At 41.2% G+C, this 18,391-nt stretch overlaps 1 protein-coding gene across 2 annotated transcripts; it reads left to right on the plus strand.

The window, feature by feature from the left end:
- The first annotated feature begins 3,386 nt into the window (after nt 1–3,386).
- LOC124267538 (aldo-keto reductase family 1 member B1-like) lies at nt 3,387–16,186 on the plus strand. Of its 2 annotated transcripts, none has more exons than XM_046702463.1 (11): nt 3,387–3,405; nt 3,889–4,007; nt 4,208–4,369; nt 4,860–4,976; nt 7,141–7,191; nt 8,811–8,933; nt 9,299–9,405; nt 10,006–10,087; nt 14,548–14,631; nt 14,852–14,940; nt 15,654–16,186. In XM_046702463.1, the coding sequence occupies exons 2-11, from the start codon at nt 3,924–3,926 to the stop codon at nt 15,688–15,690; spliced, it is 936 nt and encodes a 311-aa protein (XP_046558419.1). In that variant the 5' UTR covers nt 3,387–3,405; nt 3,889–3,923; the 3' UTR covers nt 15,691–16,186. The 2 variants fall into 2 exon arrangements, with proteins under 2 accessions (XP_046558419.1, XP_046558418.1); XM_046702462.1 differs by lacking the exon at nt 3,387–3,405 and adding an exon at nt 3,596–3,755.
- Nucleotides 16,187–18,391: the final 2,205 nt, after the last annotated feature.

Consider the following 18,391-nt stretch of genomic DNA (forward strand, 5'->3'; position numbering starts at 1 on the left):
AGATGGTACGGTGTTCTCCATGTTTTTCATGCAACTCTGCACGTGCTGTTCACAAGGACCAGCCCTATAAAATGCACCCCCAAACCTGGTTGAAACATTCACATTACAACGTCGGCAGGTTGCCGCGACTCACGACAGCTCAGAGGAACCAGGCGCCACGAAGACTTGAAGCTGGCCACATTGCACAAGCCGTTGCCAATCACTTCCAGGTTAACGTTCGGACCATCTACAGGCTGCAGCAACGTTTCCGGGCCACCAACACCACAAATGATCGCCCCCGTACTGGCAGACCAAGGGTCACCACAAGACGACAAGACCGCCATGTTGTGCGGCAGCATGTACAGAATCCCTTCATGCAGGCATCCGAAACAGCACGCCAGACAGTGGGAACACACGGAAGACCAATCAGTACTGATGCAGTACGCCGACGTCTTAACAGCGGGAACCTCCATTGCCGTACACCTTACCGTGGACCTATCCTCACCCCTCGTCATCGGCGTGAACGTCTACAGTTTGCCCTACAACACCAAAACTGGCGATACAGGCAATGGAGAACTGTTCTGTTCACAGATGAGAGTCGGTACTGCGTATCAACTGCAGATGGCGGAACAAGAATATGGCGACGTGGCCAGCGTTACTCAGACCAATGTGTTACGGAAAGAGACTCATGGGGAGGTGCAAGCATCATGGTATGGGGTGAACTAGGCCTGAACCAGAGAGGGGGTCCTGTGGTGTTCCAGAACCTTGGTCCAGGGAGAGGAGCTTGCATCACAGCGGTGCGCTACATCGACCAAGCTCTCAGACCAACACGTCATAACACATTTCGCACGTCACCGGAACAACATTTTCCAGCATGATAACGCCCGGGCCCATACTGCCAGAGCTACACGGGACTTCCTACAGCAATACGGTGTGAACATGATGCGGTGGCCAGCCCTTAGTCCTGATTGAAACCAGTTGGACAGCTTTGGGATGAAATTCAGAGGAGACTGAATAATGTCATACCAATGACATGCCGATTTATTGCGTCAGGCCTTTCTCAGAGTGTGGTTCCAGGTGCCAATGGCTTTCATCAATCGATTGGTGCACTCCATGCATAGACGCTGTGCTGCAGTTATTGCCGCTCGTGGTGGTCACACTAGATACTGAAGTCAAGAGTCTGAATGGACTGCAAACGTTCACGTAATGTCTTGGAATTGTGCTGAGTTATTCATTGATGTGTCAAGATATTGTACACAAAAAATGTTTTTGATCCGCTTATTATGTCCATTTCTGTAATGATTTGAATACAGTGCCTATCTCATTTTGAATTCGTACTGACGGGTTTTTTTGCGGCTGAGTATATATGAATACATCTGATGAAAACTGAACGATAAAAACTGAGTTGATCTGAAATAGATCTTCTTCGGAAGAAGACAGGTCTTAACCATCCTCAGGAACAAATTCCCTTTGGCGCAAAGAAAAGAGCTGTCGAATATATATGAATGGACCACTGAAAAGTCCAATATTCCAGTTATGGTAACGGTTGGTAACAATAATCGAGTGTGGACCAGACAATACAGTGATCAACAGCATGTACATTGATGTACGTAATTGGGATTTGACGACATGTGTCAACCAAGCCAGCGAACCTGACTGCCCGATCCCGTTAGTTGCCTCTTACGACAAACATGGGTTGTTGAAGACCAAACCTAACTTGGATCTCAGTACTCACGGGTACTCATTTGATAATATACCTGCTACAACTTTACACAATTCCTGACTGCAAATTGCCAAATCATAATATAACCTTCCTTTTTAAAAAAAAGAACAGACCAGAAATAGACGCCACTATATCAAGGACCGTTTATTCCTTAATGTAAATTTGCTTACAATTGGACATACTGCTTAAACACAAGCAACATTCTCTTACACAGACTATTTTCTCTAGATATCCAGCCATTTTTCACATTTCACGAACCACCAACAGTTTCATGTCCTTATACGAATGCTACTTCACTCGAGGTGTTCAAATATAGGAACGTGTTGAACAACATGGACTAAATTGTACTTGTGGGTGCGAAAGTTCATGATAATGCAAGCCACATGTCATGTAATCGCATCTTATGGAAAACAAAATCCTTCATCAGTTATTCAAATATGAATCAAAATATTGTGAGCAAACACCTATCAGGATTATAAATATTGTAAGGGCATATTCCAAAAATGGTCTAAAGAGAAGGGGGGAAAATGTGTTAAATGGCTTTGAGAACGGATTCAGTAAGGACATGACATTGTCGTTGGCAGAGTATACCGACTGAGAGAGAGAAAAACTGGAATTAACCTATTTTGCCCCAAAGACTTTCGGGAACCATACAGATAGTTTTAGTCCTGTTTCACAAAGCAGACCTGTATGATTAAACAGATATATTTAATCACAAGAGCAGCTGTGGTTAAACTAATACGAATACGCAGGTCAATGTTAATTACCTGAGCTATTGTTAATTCTCTTAGTTTAATCCTTGAAGAAGGCAAAACTCGACACATAGTTAAGACAGTGTTAATCCCAAAACCATTGATCCAAGTCTTTAGTAATAGGGTAGTTATGATGATATTTTGTGTACTCACGGACTTACTTCAGAGACTGGTTGGTCAGAGAATGTAGATGTACAGAATAAATGCACAGATAAAAGTGATCTTCCCGTTATATCTTCTTGTTTATTTATTTGATTGTGTGTTGTTAACGTTGCCTCAGAATTTTCCAGGTATATCGCGAAGGCTGTGAATAATCTTGCCTGGGACAGACAATCCAGTTATTCTACCATGACTTCAGTAAATACTGGATTGTGATTGGTCAATTAAAGTCATTCAGAGGTATATAATCACGGTATTTTTTCAACATAATATGTATCTTTTTTTAAATCCCAATCAAGCGGTTATGGTAGAATAGAGATAAACAATACTGTCTAAATTTGATTTAAAACCGAACGCGCAGCGTGAGGTTTTAATTTTAAAAGTTAGAGCTATTATAATTTCTTTATATACCTCTGATGTTCCAACACACTATGTTTATCTCCTAATTGGCATCATGGCATCGATATCGATTATGTCTAGCAATACTGTCATCAAATAATTACCAAATTATTCTTATTTAAATATCACCGGGAAATCTGTGTGTTACCCTGAATGTCGGGATCTAAGTAGTCTTGTGTCAACAACGCGAGTTCTGGTTTCTCACTTCAGTATTGAATGTGCGTCGACTGTTGACACAAGGTTACGACAGAGACCATAAATCGGCTAAAACACTCCAGTTAAGATAACCGCCAATAACCTGTCAACGGGTAGGTCGTCGCCTGATAAATATCCTTGAACGTAAGCCGTACGATTACACAAGGTAAATGCCCTTTTAAAGCACCTGCAGGACTGGTATGTCATCATTACAAATCTTTAAACTGATAAACATTTTAACTGAAAGAAGGAATGGGTACATAGGACGATGTGATCACGAGGATGACCTCTTGATGCATGTGTATATCAGCGACCTGCAGTCAATGCTGTTTATTATACTCTGCCTACACATTGTATCTTTGTATCTGGGAGATAACAGAAATGCAAGTCACTGTACCTGCGTTCCACGGTATCATGGAGATATTTGTCCAGGAGTTTGATAACGTTTTATTTCACCGGTGCTCGTGTCGGGTGAACACTCTCTGGCAAAACGACCGCTGAATAAGCATTACTGCTGCAATCGTCTGTCCGGTGAGTTGTGTTTGAAGGTCGACAATGCAATTTTCTGCTTTCTTGAAGAACGTCTGAATTTACCAACTAACATCGTGGAGGTACAGGCACCTCACATGTTTTATCTGTTATTAAAATATATATTAACAATACCTGGGTTTTTGGTTTCAGACTTTCTTGTCAAGTGCTGAGAGGGCAGTTTCAAGATGGCGGACAGAGTACCTTCCATACGTCTGAACAGCGGTTACGACATGCCTATGCTGGGCTTAGGAACCTACAACAGTTTCCGGGTTGGTAGTTGAACATTTTCTTTCCAAATGTTACCCGTTAAATAGAATCATTTCAGTAAAAACTCACGAACCCGGTTATGGTTCTGACAGGCTAAAGATCATAATCTGACGGTTCTGGAATTCGAACAAAGGTTCGCAACTCTGCACAGCCTCTGTGCAAATTTAAAATATGTAGATTATCAATCTGTGTTCTCCCACAGCCAAACGAGGTTGGTGATGCCGTGAAAGCTGCAATACAGATGGGATACCGTCAGATTGACACAGCCTGGATCTATCAAACGGAACAGGAAATCGGAGTCGCCATTAAAGAACTGATTAAAGAAGGAAAAATAAAGAGGGAAGAGCTGTTTATTGTGACGAAGGTATGTGCTGTTCATATTTATCGCCATGTTTGTTTATTTATTAAACAGAAATACAGACCTCACCACATAAAACATTGTAGAAACTGTGAAATCTCGTCCATGCGGGCGGTGCAGTACCTGAGCTCATCGTCCGGATTATCAAATGTTCCGGATTAACAAATCATGGATGTACAGGAATTGTCCTTCGAGTATACATTTGTGATCACAACTCTTCGGAGGTGTGGTTTCATGAATAACGATATCAAGACTAATAACCCACTAATATACAGGTGACCTACCCCAGATTCGGCCTTAGTGACGTTTCACAGTGATATCATTAATCAAATGAGACCTCTATAATACAAACACGTCACACATCAGAGAGATGCGAAGGTGTTGTAATTGAAAGCCCGTATAGTTCTTATCTTGTCTTCCCCCATAAAATTATGTCAAATCGTTTCACAACAACGTTAAACGTGTATATTGTCATTCAGAAATTTTATCATTACAGATTTGGGGCCACTGTCACGAACCAGATCAGGTCGAGCCAGCGTGTCGGAAGTCACTGGAGGCCCTGGACATGGATTATGTAGATCTGTACCTGATACACTTTCCCGTGGCCTACGTTGTGAGTCAAGACTTGTTTAACCACCACTGTAGTCAGTGAGGCAATCATATCTCATATCAAAATATATATTTTGTAGACGCTATATCGTTATGAAATGGTGCAAACACAACCAACGTCGTTGGAGGTATTGGGTTGTGTCCCGAAAACACAACTAATCTTACAGAATGACACAAGGAAGTGGAGGTAGAAATAGTATGTGTGTTGGCGCCTTGAACTTTATCATCAGTGCATACAGTACGTGCAGTACATGATTTACTTTGTCAACTTAACTGACCACTGTGTAGTGAGTGAGTGAGTATGGTTTTACGCCTGAAGCGACCCTTTTCGGAACCAAGCAGCAGCTCCAAAAGGTGGACATACACACCATTAATGTTTCAGACACGGAAGTCCAGTTAGCAAAGACTGTCAAACATCTTTGTGTCCTGCGGGACCCAACGCTTTCCATGGAAGCTCAGATTAAGAACGTCTGTAAGACTTGCTCCTGGAATCTCCGAGTGATTGGGAATATTCGTCCCTTGATCACCGTGGAAGCTGCTAATTGTCTAGCTAGATGCCTGATACAGAGTAGACTTGACTACTGTAACAGCCTCTATGTAGGACTCCCTGATGTCCTCCTCGACAAACTTCAAAAGGTGCAAAAAACGACAGCACGAATCGTGACCCTCACCTCCAAGAAATCCCACATCAGTCCTGTTCTTAGAAATCTCCAATGGCTAGGATCCAGTTCATATTCTCTGTCTGACATATAAATCTCTACACGAGCAATCTCGTCCATACATATCAGCACAGGAACTAAGGTCTCAACACAAGAACCTACTGACAGTGCCACAATACAAACTCAAGTCCTTTGGTCGGAGATCTTTTGAACATTATGCCCCCTACATGTGGAACTTTCTTCCCCAAGATCTTAAACTTTTTCCAACATTTGGAAGCGAGTCTCAAAATCTATCTTTTCCGCCAGTTCTATGAATCATACTAACATTGTCATCATCCCTTCCTATGTACTTTTTGATTGTTGCGCCTTGAGCATGCTACTAGCCTGGAAATGAGGTACCAAACCAAGGGCACCGAGAACAATGGGGACCCTGACGACAGTGTTCTTGGATGCAAGTGAGACATTTCAAAGCGAGGTCCGCATATTTTTCCTGAATCTTGCCAATCACGTTGCTGTCAAAAGGGACAGAAAATTCAATGATATATATAAATTCATTCGCTTTATCTAAAAGAACAAGATCAGGTTTGTTGGCTGGAATTCTTCTAAGGCTGTGTATAGGCCTATTCCACAGAAGTGTGAAAGCATCATGACGTGTTCAGGGTCGTACCATCGCTGGACCTCAGAGTCAAAGCCACAGGCATGGCGAAGACGATAGTAAAAGCAGCGAGCCATGCCATCATGTCGTTTAAGATATGCTGTTTGTGCCAAGGAAGGGCATCCACTGACAAGGTGTTGGACAGCCTCTGTAATTTCATTACACAGTCGGCATTTCGTGTTCACATTTAGGCGATTGCGAGTGGGAAGTGACTGGTCCTGAGCAGCAAAAAGGAAGCCCTCAGTTTCAGCTTTGAGACCAGCCGACTTCATCCAGGCGAAGGAGTCGGTGGGATTGCTATTATGTCAACACACTGCATTTACACACGATGCATTGGCTTCTCTGAAAGCTCCACAAAAGACCGACTCTGGGCAGACTTGGTAAAGGACGTCACCTGGTTTACTCCCATCACTGTACCGTCCAGCAGTACATCGCCATCAACCTCAAATCTCAGTTATTATTATTATTATTAGTAGTAGTATTACGCCGTTGTTGGTTTTTTTGTGTGGCAATATTCCAGCAATATCGCTGCGGGGGACACCAGAAATAGGCTTCACACATTGTACGCATGCAAGGTCTTTGGCGTGACGAGTGAACGCTTGAATCCCTAGGCTACCAACAGTATGCTGGTGACAGGCTGCTTGATGAAAATGAGCGAATGAAGCGGTCGTACAATTACTTTTGTAGTATCAGGATGTCAGTTATTGGGAATCATTGTCATTACAACTTCTTCTACCTAAGGATATTCTGTCCAGAATATATAATTGGTTGATGTGTGTAATGTCGTAACGAGATAGTGATGTCAAAGCACGTTATCTGGGCCTGTATGCGTCTGCATTATTACTTTTCACCAGGACAAGGAAAGGACCAAGCCGACCATGACGGACTACCTGGACACGTGGAGAGTAAGTAGCCTCAAATCCTACTCCTGTAACGATAAAAACACTAAACCAAATAAGGCTATACTTACAAACCTGGTCCGTGGATTCAACCGATCTGAATTAGATTTGAAGGAAAAAGGAATATGAACGTCCTTAGAAGAATGTACAGTCTACTGGAAAGTTGATTAACACCAATTACAAAGGATCCATGAACGTCTTTGTCAAGGTTCTCTGTAAACTGCGTCCATGAAACAGGTGCGACAGTCAACTGTCCGTTAGTGTCACCACTGTAAAATGCACAACCTATAGGTGTTCTAGAACCTGAAGACAAACAGTTTTTTGTTTGAATTCCCGAAAGATGAGGCATACCAGCATGTATTATATGCAGACGAGGGGTTAAATACGTTTAGGGTTAAATACAACAGGTTGAATATAATATTTAGAAGAACAAGTTTGGCCAACAAACATGATTATCGTTGCTGCTCCTCAGTTTACACACAAAAGAAGTAAACTGTCAATATATGCAAATAGGACTGACAAAACCTAATCAAATAATTCGTATGGTACAAGTCAAAATAGGTAATTGCATCGGACATACTTTTGTCACTGATGCATCAAATGTTGAAATGTCCTCTACATGTCTACCGTGAAACGTACTGAAAGCTTGACTGAGGCCTTGAATGTTGTAATATTGTGGTCGCACTCCCCCAGAGTGGGTTGTGGCCAACGAGAAACCAGAAACAGTCGTATTATATGACGTATGAGAGTTTTGAAAAGTAAACACCAACGCTGTTGGAATGTTTGCTCAAATGAAAGGAAAGTTGCTTATAAGTTCAAATCATCCCTGTTGTCTTCCAGCCTTAAGGAGTGTTTTGTCAGTCTGAATCTGTATGCATAGATCTAGATATGAAAAAGCTGAGCTCACTTCAAGTTCAGGTGGGTAAGGGGTGGAAGGGAATTGGCTGTCTTTTGGTTATTGAACGATATTATATCATCGATATACCTACAGCTTAAGTTACACTTCTTGGCCAAATTACCTTGTTTTGATTTTGCCAACAAGAGCAAAATTCTGATTCATATGCAAAAAGCAAAAGGAGAGCACAGTTGGTGCCCATAGGGATGCCTACTTCTTACCCCCAAATTTTACAAAGATTGTATCAATGAGGAAGTCCAGCATATATATAATCTCTCAATATATCTATTTTTCATCAAGAACAAAAGAGGATTGTGCATGTCTTCAGGTTTTAGAGTCAAGCCAAACGTTGATAGCACTGATTAATGGTTTTGGTAAATCTGTCCTCAGTTAACATACTGGCCTTTCTATGTAGCATTATTTGACATAGCACGTACACTAAGCTCTCTGAACAAACAATTTATGTTATGATGTTTACATAAAATGATAATGTTATATACGGCCTTGTCAGTGGGTATAACTACAAAATTTTCATGCAAGGCAGCCAGACTTTGGAGAGAGAATAGGTTTATTTCACTTCGTTTGGAATCCATGATAAAGTCCTGATCTTAAGTCTTTTGTTCAGTATAGGCTATTACACAAACAGGTTCTCTATGTCAAGAAACACATTCTATTGCATTGTGGATGTATTTGCAAAGAATCACTGTACGCCAGCTTTCCTTCCCTCCAGGCCATGGAGAAGCTGGTGGACAAGGGCCTTGTCAGATCTATCGGCGTCTCCAACTTCAATGCACAACAGCTGGATAGGATTCTCAAAATGGACGGTCTCAAGTACAAGCCTGCAAATAACCAGGTAGATATTGGTTAAATATGACACCAAGGCGGTGCTCGCTGGTTGTATGGAAGTGGTAAATTGCTCTGACTTTGACCACTTCGGGCTCTTATTAAGGAGGGTGGCGCTGTCGTGTCAGGTGCTGCATCGTTGTGCAGAATTGCATCCCTCGTGCATCAGCTTCGATACGATTTGCTTCTAGGTTGATCAGCACCATACCCGTGGGTTTCACCGACGTCGTGAACGTCTGATACATCTGCATCATTTCAGGCTTTCCTCCGCTACATGCAGTACTGAAATACGTTCCACAGAGGGGTTTAAAACCAGCTGAAATACTCACTCTAATCAAAGAACTGACTAATGTTTACGACTCGGTTTGGTTTCAGGTGGAGATAACTCCATACCTGGCCCAGGACGACCTCCTGCAGTTCTCCCTGAAGAACGGCATCTCAACTACTGGTTATGGGCCGTTCGGAGCGCCGGGACAGGTGTAGTAAGTTATCTTTACTTATTGCAACTTTACAAAACACATTTTGCAAACTCCAGAAACACTCTGACTACCACAGTACGTTCAACACTGAAGTGGAGCACATTAAAAGTTGAAGGTTAAATAAAGGTTAATCCCGACGTCGGAAAGTCCAGATTGTGTAAATAACCACACACGACCAATAAATGATTAACAAATGATACACAGGAATTTGGTCACAATCACATGAGTAATATGGGTCTAATATAAACGGTGTTGAAAGCAGGTAGCAAGTCGATGGTGAGGGGTATCTCGTCAGATCGTACAAAAGCCCGTATATCGTTCATGTATGGGTACACTATATTACACGATCATCAATATGCTGACACATGCAGTATTATAATATACTCATGCCAATATGGTTGTCACCCCCTTCCATTTTTAATTGGAGGGGGTGTGGGGTGGGGTGAGGTTGGGGTGGGAAGGGGTGACAACCATTATTGGCATGAGTATATTATGATATCACAATATATACTACCACATCATAGTTATTAAATGTCGGTTTCAGGGTGACGCCTCGTCAACGTTGTGTAGATCATTGATAAATTTGACCTTCATTTATTTCAGTATACCCAAGGATGCCCCAAAGTTCCTCGAACACCCAACCATTGTCGATATCGGAAAGAAATATGGCAAATCTTCAGCTCAGGTATTGGAACATAGCAATACGTCAAAAGGGTCACACAAAGCATAAATCTTCATTTTGAAAAGTAACTACTTTTGACTGGTCAATCAGAAATTACAACTCACAGCAATGCAAACAATCTATAATAATGCCAAAGAAGATGCTGACGATGATCAGCTGATGGTCTTAATAGTTAATGTAGAGTATATGAAATAACTTACCGTATCGAACTAGCAGGAAAACCAGACAGATCCATGAATTAATGTGCATGCTTTGAAGGAGCGAATCTTGAACCATGATCATTAATTGAAGGGCTGTTTTCTCGTCCACTCGAAGTCCTGTGTTGATATTTGTAGAGTTTAGCAGCATTAGTATTACAAAAGAACCACCAACCGTGAAAACATGTGTTTCGTGTGTATTGTAATTGCTATAATTATAATGGTTTTAAAGATCTATTCTTCAAACAGTGTGAAATAGAGAAACAGAAAAAACGGTCCTGTCAGTCTGAAATATAATCTCAAACATACCACAAACGAAATATTACCATAAACAATCGGTGTATTCTCTTTTTGCCTGCACTTTAATTGGCTATAAGCGGATTAGGATTAACAGTCCAGTGCTTGCAGAATTATAGTCTGTTCGAGTAAGTGGTATTCTCTCACCACCAAGTTCACTCACTGACCACACTGAACACAGTTCATAATGATTAGTGAACTCAGTCATTGACAGTAATCAAATATGACATGAGGCATAGGGGTATAAAGCAACAATTTAGTTTACGACAAGTCATTCTACAATGGCAAAGGCATGTGTTCATTTTGTTCCCAATTCCTGGGGTGGCCAGAGTTTAGTATTCCATGGTTATGAGTTTAGAGTGAAATCAAGAAGAAACCAAACTGTCCACTGGAGATGCTGTAAGATCATGCTACATGCAATATTAGTAAAATTAAAAATGTCACCATATTTCTCAAATGATTCATATTTGTACATTTATTGTATTTGCGGGTGTTATACCCAATAAACTAAATGTGATAAACTTTACCGTTTCTCCTTATTTGCTGGCATACATGCATTTCTAATATAGACTATAGCTTTAATCCCCATTGTTATAAGGATTAGTACGATCCATTGATTTTAATCCTTAAACAATACCTGCAGGCAAAAAGAGAACACCCCAAACAATCTTGGTTGTATTGCCTAAATGATATATCAAAAATCTAATAAAAAGCGTCTACATTTTACAGAAACGGGTTTTATAAAATGCGAAACAAAATTGATTTTGCGTGCGACGTTTCGGAATTTGTTTGTCCCTTGAGACCATCTTGAAGAAGGGAAGACATTCTTCATGCTGACATTGACAACACCGTAACGCCGAGACATCACGGCACCGGTAGTGATGCATTTGACAATCGTTTCCCGTGTCGTGACAAGGTATGTATCCCATTAGCTTCTCATACCATATTCCCAAATCCACTGTTTTCAAGTTTACAAAAGTGTAAATTACATGTATGCCTTCTGAGATAATTCATTGAGTGTGCATTGAAACTGGGTGACGGCCGAGGGAAGATACAAACTTGTTTGATATCTAAGGAACTTTGGTTTTCAAGCTGTGCTACCACAACGCCTTTAATACGTGGCTCGGAATGTATCATACCCATGTTAAAGTGGTCAATGTATGAACGTCCCAATCTGTATTTCTCGATGTAATAAGCGTATTGCTTTGGTGTTTTGGATTATTCCGATTCAGATGTTTTCTGTCACAAAAAGGAAAGAAGGAATATAAATAAATTCAAACTAAATAGACTTAGAATTAATTCTATTTCAACTTCTGATTACAGATCTGCCAAACATGGAACTGTTTATTTAATGCAACTACAAAACCAGAGACGGTCATGTAACTGGCCATCTAGGACTGACTGACTGAGTGAGTTTAGTTTTACGCCGCTTTTAGCAATATTCCAGCAATATCACGACGGGGGACACCAGAAATGGGCTTCACACATTGTACCCATGTGGGGATTCGAACCCGGGTCTTCGGCGTGACGAGCCAACGCTTTAACCACTAGGCTACCCCACCGCCCCATATAGGAAGAAAAGGAAGCGAAGTTACAACCAGCAGTGAACAAGTACACACTCGGGAAAGCTCACCAGGTGACTTGTTGACAAATATGCGGTGTTCAGTGGCAAAAAATGAGTGGCTTCTCTCAAGAAGAGCATGTGACACTGAATATTACAACAAGAAGAAGGCACACAAGCAAGACAATCTTGAGACTACAACAACAACGACAACAACAATATAATGGGGGTTTTTTCTACTTTGAGAACTGACGTCTATTTGTATAAAAGTAAAGGTCTGCGGTTTCACAGAATGTTCATAGCTACGTCTTTGAACCAGGCTGTAACCGTTGGCCTAGGGACAAGGCAACAGTATAGGTAGGAATTCAGATCAGGTTGACCCCAGCTTCTGTTTCAACGTTGAAATACAGCAGCTAACCCGCTCTTTGATGACATACAAGAAGGCTTCACTTGTGATTTCAGTAGCGTTTACTGTTTTGGTTTCCTTAGAGGGGCACAGAAGCAAGCACAGCAATGTGAACTTTAACCGTTTAGGACATGACGGTCCCGAAAGTTAAAGAACCGCATCATGTTTTCGCATGTCATGGCCCAAAGGATCCAGTCTCCATCCCTTTGCAAAATGTAGAGAGTATGTATGTGGAGTATGTCTTGAAGTACTCAAAGATCACAGTTGGTTTAATGGGTATTGCAATGGCCATCAACAAGAGACATTGCTCACATACAAATTAGAGGTGGACCATCCCAAACGATTCACAGAGGCTATGCATCTCAAATCCAAACAAAGAAGACTGGAAGTAAAAGGAGTCTATTGAGGTGTAGGGAATTTTACAAGAAAGTCATGATTAATACGTCATTTGTCAAAGCTCATTCATCTGGAACCATCCCAGTCTCCAAGTCATCTATGACCTCAACTTTCCTGTAACCTGTATATATGTTATGCGCTTAGAGCATGTCCTGGGTGATTAACTATAAAAGTACTCTTATTATTATTATTATTATTATCTGTTCGTACAGCAGTAGATAGGGCATGTGTACGAGTGAGTGAGGTTAAACACTTCATCAAATAATACTGCAGCAGCATCACGGTTATGCCCCAATATCGCGGTTGTGTATAAGAAGACATATTATTTGGCTATACCTTTCCTCAATAGTTCTATGGACAAATACAAAGACTTTAGTTATCTACAGATGTGTATCCTAATATGTATTTAAAATATATTTTCACCACGATTGTATCTATAAATGAATATTTTCCAGAAAAATCATGACTACTTTTTTTCACTTTGTTCTCTGTCGTTATGTTTTATGTTATTAGCAGTGCGTGTGTATGTGAGCCTGCGTGCGTGCGAGCGTGCGTGCGAGCGTGCGTGCGAGGGAGAGAGCATGCAGTCGACACTGAAATCCATTAGCTGTGAACCCTCCGAGTTTTGACACAACAACGAGGGGGGCTAGGTTCATCTTCATTTTAAACATTTTGAGTGATCCTTAAATACTTTAGATCGTTGATCCATGACTCTCTATTTGGAGCTGACATGCACCACGGTAATTACAGCCAGGGACATTATTTGCCATGACGAGCCAGTGGTCAAGTATTCCCCTTACTGGCCAGACGAGTCGGCTGTTATTGACTATTATAACACTGGATAAACCTGGCCGGGTGATAATATCCCTTGGGATTGTAATTAGGGGACAAACGCTGTTTCCTCGTACAATGTGAACACAGTTCTGAATGCCAACAGCTGAGACCTCCTTTCAAACGGGTCAGGCTGACATTGGTGTTTCTTACATAACGGACCGAATAACATAATCGTTTGTCTGTAACTAATATATTCAAGACCTACAGCCTGCAGCTGTCTTAACAACGATGCATTGTTGCTGTATAATATACTGAAATGCAAAAGAAACGTCGTAATATTGGAAATGACATTAAAGTTTCAATGGAGTATTTGAACCTATTTGTTTTAAATATAGCCATAGCTGCTGTGTTCAGAAAAAAGTGAACGATTGCCATTCAAGCCGGCAATTTATGCCTGAATGCATGCATGATGCACGTGCATCTCGATTTCAGTGTTGTGTTTGTGTGAACTCTTTCCTTTCCACAACCAAGAACATTTTAAACCTCAATCTCAAACAATACTTTATTGGGCAAAACAGTCTGTACGACCAGGATTCATGTTTTCCTCAAACTTGACTTCTAGTGTATATTTAAAACAAATAGGTTCGAATACTCCTTTCAGTATATATCTCGTAATGGTATTATCTACGATAAACAACTGCTCTTTACAGATGTTGTTAACGATGTAATCTTGTTCCTGGCAGATGGTTTTGGTTACGTATTAAAGAACTACTGATTTATTTTTTGTATGTTTGCGATGTACTGCTGACCCACATTTTACTTTGTGTATCAGGTGATCCTCAGATGGGGCATACAGAGAGGCTATGCTTTGGTTCCTAAGAGTACGAATCCATCTCGTCTGGCCCAGAACATGGATGTGAGTGATAATTCCCTTACTTTATTATAATTCAAAGGAACATGGGATTTAGTTTGCGTTGCGCTTTATATGACTGGCGTATAAATTATTCCTTTCAAGAGAACACCAGACACTCAAAACGGTGAAGATAAAACAGGTTCCATGTGGTTTCAGCCAAACGCTTCACTCATTATATTTATATGTGAAACATACTTTTAACGATCAAATCAACATGTTTCAGATATTTGACTTTGAGCTCAGCAAGGAGGATATGAAGGCAATGCTAGCTCTGGACAAAGGCTACAGAGTCAACCATGAACAGTTCCTACCGTAAATATCATTATATCAATATCGATATGCATACAGAAGGACAGTGGTATTACTTAAACAAGTTAATTAGCAAAAGCATGAAAAGTATAGCGTAAATTTAAGAACATTTGTTAATTTTATTTTGTACACCAGTCTGTCTCAGTCCCGGGACCACATTATTTTCCCTTCCACAAATCTTTTTCTGCAGAGGGACAGCCTAATATAAAAGGAAATCTAGATGTTCCTAAGATTTAGAATTTCAATCTCACTGTTGCTCCATTTCCAATTTAAATGTAATTAAGCGTTAGTCTTCAAAAAACATTAAAAACTTTTCTTATATCGGGGGGTTGGAGGATGTTGGGGAGCCCAGTGGTTAGCCTCGTTCGTCAAGCCGAAGACCCGGGTTCGATTCCACACATGGGTACAATGTAGGAAGTCCATTTGCTGGACTATTCCTAAAAGCGGCTTAAAGTAAACCCATTCTTTGTATCTGCATGGTACTGCAAAATAATACGGAGTTGACAGTCTTAGCATATGAAGTTGAGTGGGCTGTATGAAGATAACTATACTTGAATAAGATGTTTGCTTTTTGTATGTATATTGTTTAACGACGCACTCAGCAATATATCAGCTATATGACGACGACGACGACGACTATCGCATACGTAACGTCAATACACAGGCTTGTTTGTACAGACAAAGCTTTCAGTAGCGTCATTATTCCTGTGTTTCAGATGGAAAGACCATCCCTTTTATCCCTTTGAGAAGTAAACGTGCACGGCACAGTCAAACAATCGACGACGGTCAGTTTATTGTCTGCAAGAGTTGTAACCAATATGTCATAATTATATGAAGAGAAATTAGCTGACATGAAGAAGTGAACTGGGACAGCACAGATTACAAAGTCAGAAAATCACCACGGCCAGAGAATTGTCTGCAACAGAGCTTCCTATTATTTGTGTGGTCGTCTTCAGTATGAAACAAAAGCATTTGGACTGTAATTGTAAGGACTTTGAATAAATATATATCATGATGACATTGTATACTTACGAAATGTAATTTAGTTTCCCATGTAATTAAGTAATTAATTAGTGAATTCAGGGAGCTGAGGATACAAATCTGTAGTGTACGGTAGTGGACTGTAAACTGCCTGTGATAAACATGCAGCATCGCTTTGAGCATTATATATGGTGCATTTATTATAGATATGTACATCAATGAATGAAGGATATGATAATAAAAATCCATCCGCAAAAAAATACATTGATCCACTGGCTCATTTTTGAAGATGCACAGTAGTGAGTGAGTGAGTTTAGTTTTACGCCGCACTCAGCAATTTTCCAGCTATATGGCAGTCTGTAATATTCGAGTCTGGACCAGACAATCCCGTGATCAACAGCATGGGCATCGATCTGCGCAATTGGGAACCGATGACATGTGTCAACCAAGTCAGCGAGCCTGACTGCCCGATCGCGTTATTCGCCTCTTACGGATCTTCACGGGTATGCACAGTAGTAGTAGTAGCAGCAGCAGTAGTAGTAGCAGTAGTAGTTCATGCATGTCGCCGTTGCATTAAACAATGACGGGGTACAACGAGACGTCGGGAGGTAGAGGTAATATTGTGTAACGACATTTGGGAGTAATTAAATTAATATGGTCAGCAACTCAACATTCACATCAATTAATGAAAGCAAAGGTGTACTTTTAAATCTAGACACGATTATAGATATGATATATTCATTCTGAATTAGGTTTCTCTGTATGACTGAATGTCCAATGGATTCAGAAAAACAAACACACACACTCCCCCTACACCCTTGCCCCCTCCCCTCTCCGCACACACGCTCCCTGAATGCCACGTGACAATACAACTTGCATAACACCGACGTGAAATAGCACATCGTGAAAAGGCTTTTATTCTAGATCTGTTTCCATGGAAACACCTAACATACACACCAACCGACGAGTCATGTGAGTAGCATCAGCACCTGGTCTGCTCATCCAATTAAAGACACTTCTTTTGTCATTCCTCCTCCTCGTTCCTCGACTGCTGTCTACCTCGTGCCTCAGACGCACACAGTTGCTCGCTACAGTTACCAACTCTCTCAGGTTAGTTTCATGTGAACACAAGTTGATATAGCCTTACCACATCGTGTCCTGTTGTATCACTGAAGACATACACTACTGACACCGGGTGGTCGAGACATGGATAAGAAGTCCTTCACTACTGCTAGACGAATCTTGTCCTCTTATAATACCGCGTGTTAGACTTCCGTACAAACCCAAGATAATCCTCTCTAACATAGAGTACATGAAATATAACTAACTTTAAATTTCACGAATTCCATAAGTGAACCTGGAGTATTAAGGAACCCTCAAGTTAGCTGATCCCGGGTGGTTATTTACAGGTGAGGTGAGGTGAAATTGGGTTTTACGTCGTGCTTGAGAATATTTCGCTCATATGACGACGTGCATGCGTGTGTATGTGTATGTGCGGCTGCTTGTACTAGCCCAGACTTAAGCTGGTTTTATAGTGCTAGCCCACTGAGATACCATGCCGCAGTGAAGCATGAATACCCCTCTCAGACACTTTATACTGACTCCCGAGCCGACCAGTCCATGTTGTACCCATTAATGCCGAGCGCCAAGCAGGGACCAACAAGTACCATATTTTAACGTCTTTTGGTATGACGCGGTCGGGGATCGAACCCGCGACCTTCCGCTCTCCGGGCGGACGCTCTAACCACTACACCACGGAGGCGGTCGGTAATTTACAGACTTCACAGTTTAGTTCTGCACCTACTGATTTCTGTGTTTAAGTTCGAATATTGGTCTGGGAATCCACATGTTTTTGTTTATTTGTTGTTTAACGCCGCACTCAGCAATGTTCCAGCTATAGGACGGCGGTCTGTAAATAATCGACTTTGAACCAGACTATCCAGTGACTGATATCATGAGCATCTGCATGCGCAACTTAGATACGATGACGTGTCCACCGAGACTGACCACCCGATCCCTTTAGTCGCCTCTTGCGACAAGCATGGGTTACTGAAGACTAATTATAGCCCGGATCTTCACGAGTGGGAATCCACATGTAACAATATAAGATGTCTTGTAATTTCTCAAAGCTGGGAATTGGAGGAGAACAGGCTGCTACTGCTGAGAATGCGATGTAAATAGACTGGGGTGATCGTTTCCGTAACTATATGTTGTTGGTCGGTGGATCACCACTTCATCAGGTTGCTAATCTTTTCAACACAATCCCCGCTGTTTACTGGCCAAAAATGTTGGAGTATGTGGGATGAAGAGTAGAAAGTCAAACTGACGTGGTATTTCATTAAGGTGAGAATATATTCTTACAGGTAACTATTCAAGCTCAACCACAATAGGTAAGCTAAAATGTTTGTATAGTAGACTCTCCAAAATCTGTCCAATCCGATTTTCTTGTCAGCTTGAAAGCGCAGGGGCTTGT

This window comes from Haliotis rubra, unplaced genomic scaffold, assembly GCF_003918875.1.
Source record: "Haliotis rubra isolate DU_JTF1 unplaced genomic scaffold, ASM391887v1 Scf132, whole genome shotgun sequence".
Classification (NCBI taxonomy): domain Eukaryota; kingdom Metazoa; phylum Mollusca; class Gastropoda; order Lepetellida; family Haliotidae; genus Haliotis; species Haliotis rubra.

Bases quoted from the DNA above. Each gene is read 5' to 3' on its own strand.
- LOC124267538 (XM_046702463.1), top strand. From the start codon at position 3,924: ATGGCGGACAGAGTACCTTCCATACGTCTGAACAGCGGTTACGACATG. The intron at 4,370-4,859 runs GTATGTGCTGTT...TTATCATTACAG, and splicing joins AGCTGTTTATTGTGACGAAG to ATTTGGGGCCACTGTCACGA. The intron at 8,934-9,298 runs GTAGATATTGGT...GTTTGGTTTCAG, and splicing joins ACAAGCCTGCAAATAACCAG to GTGGAGATAACTCCATACCT.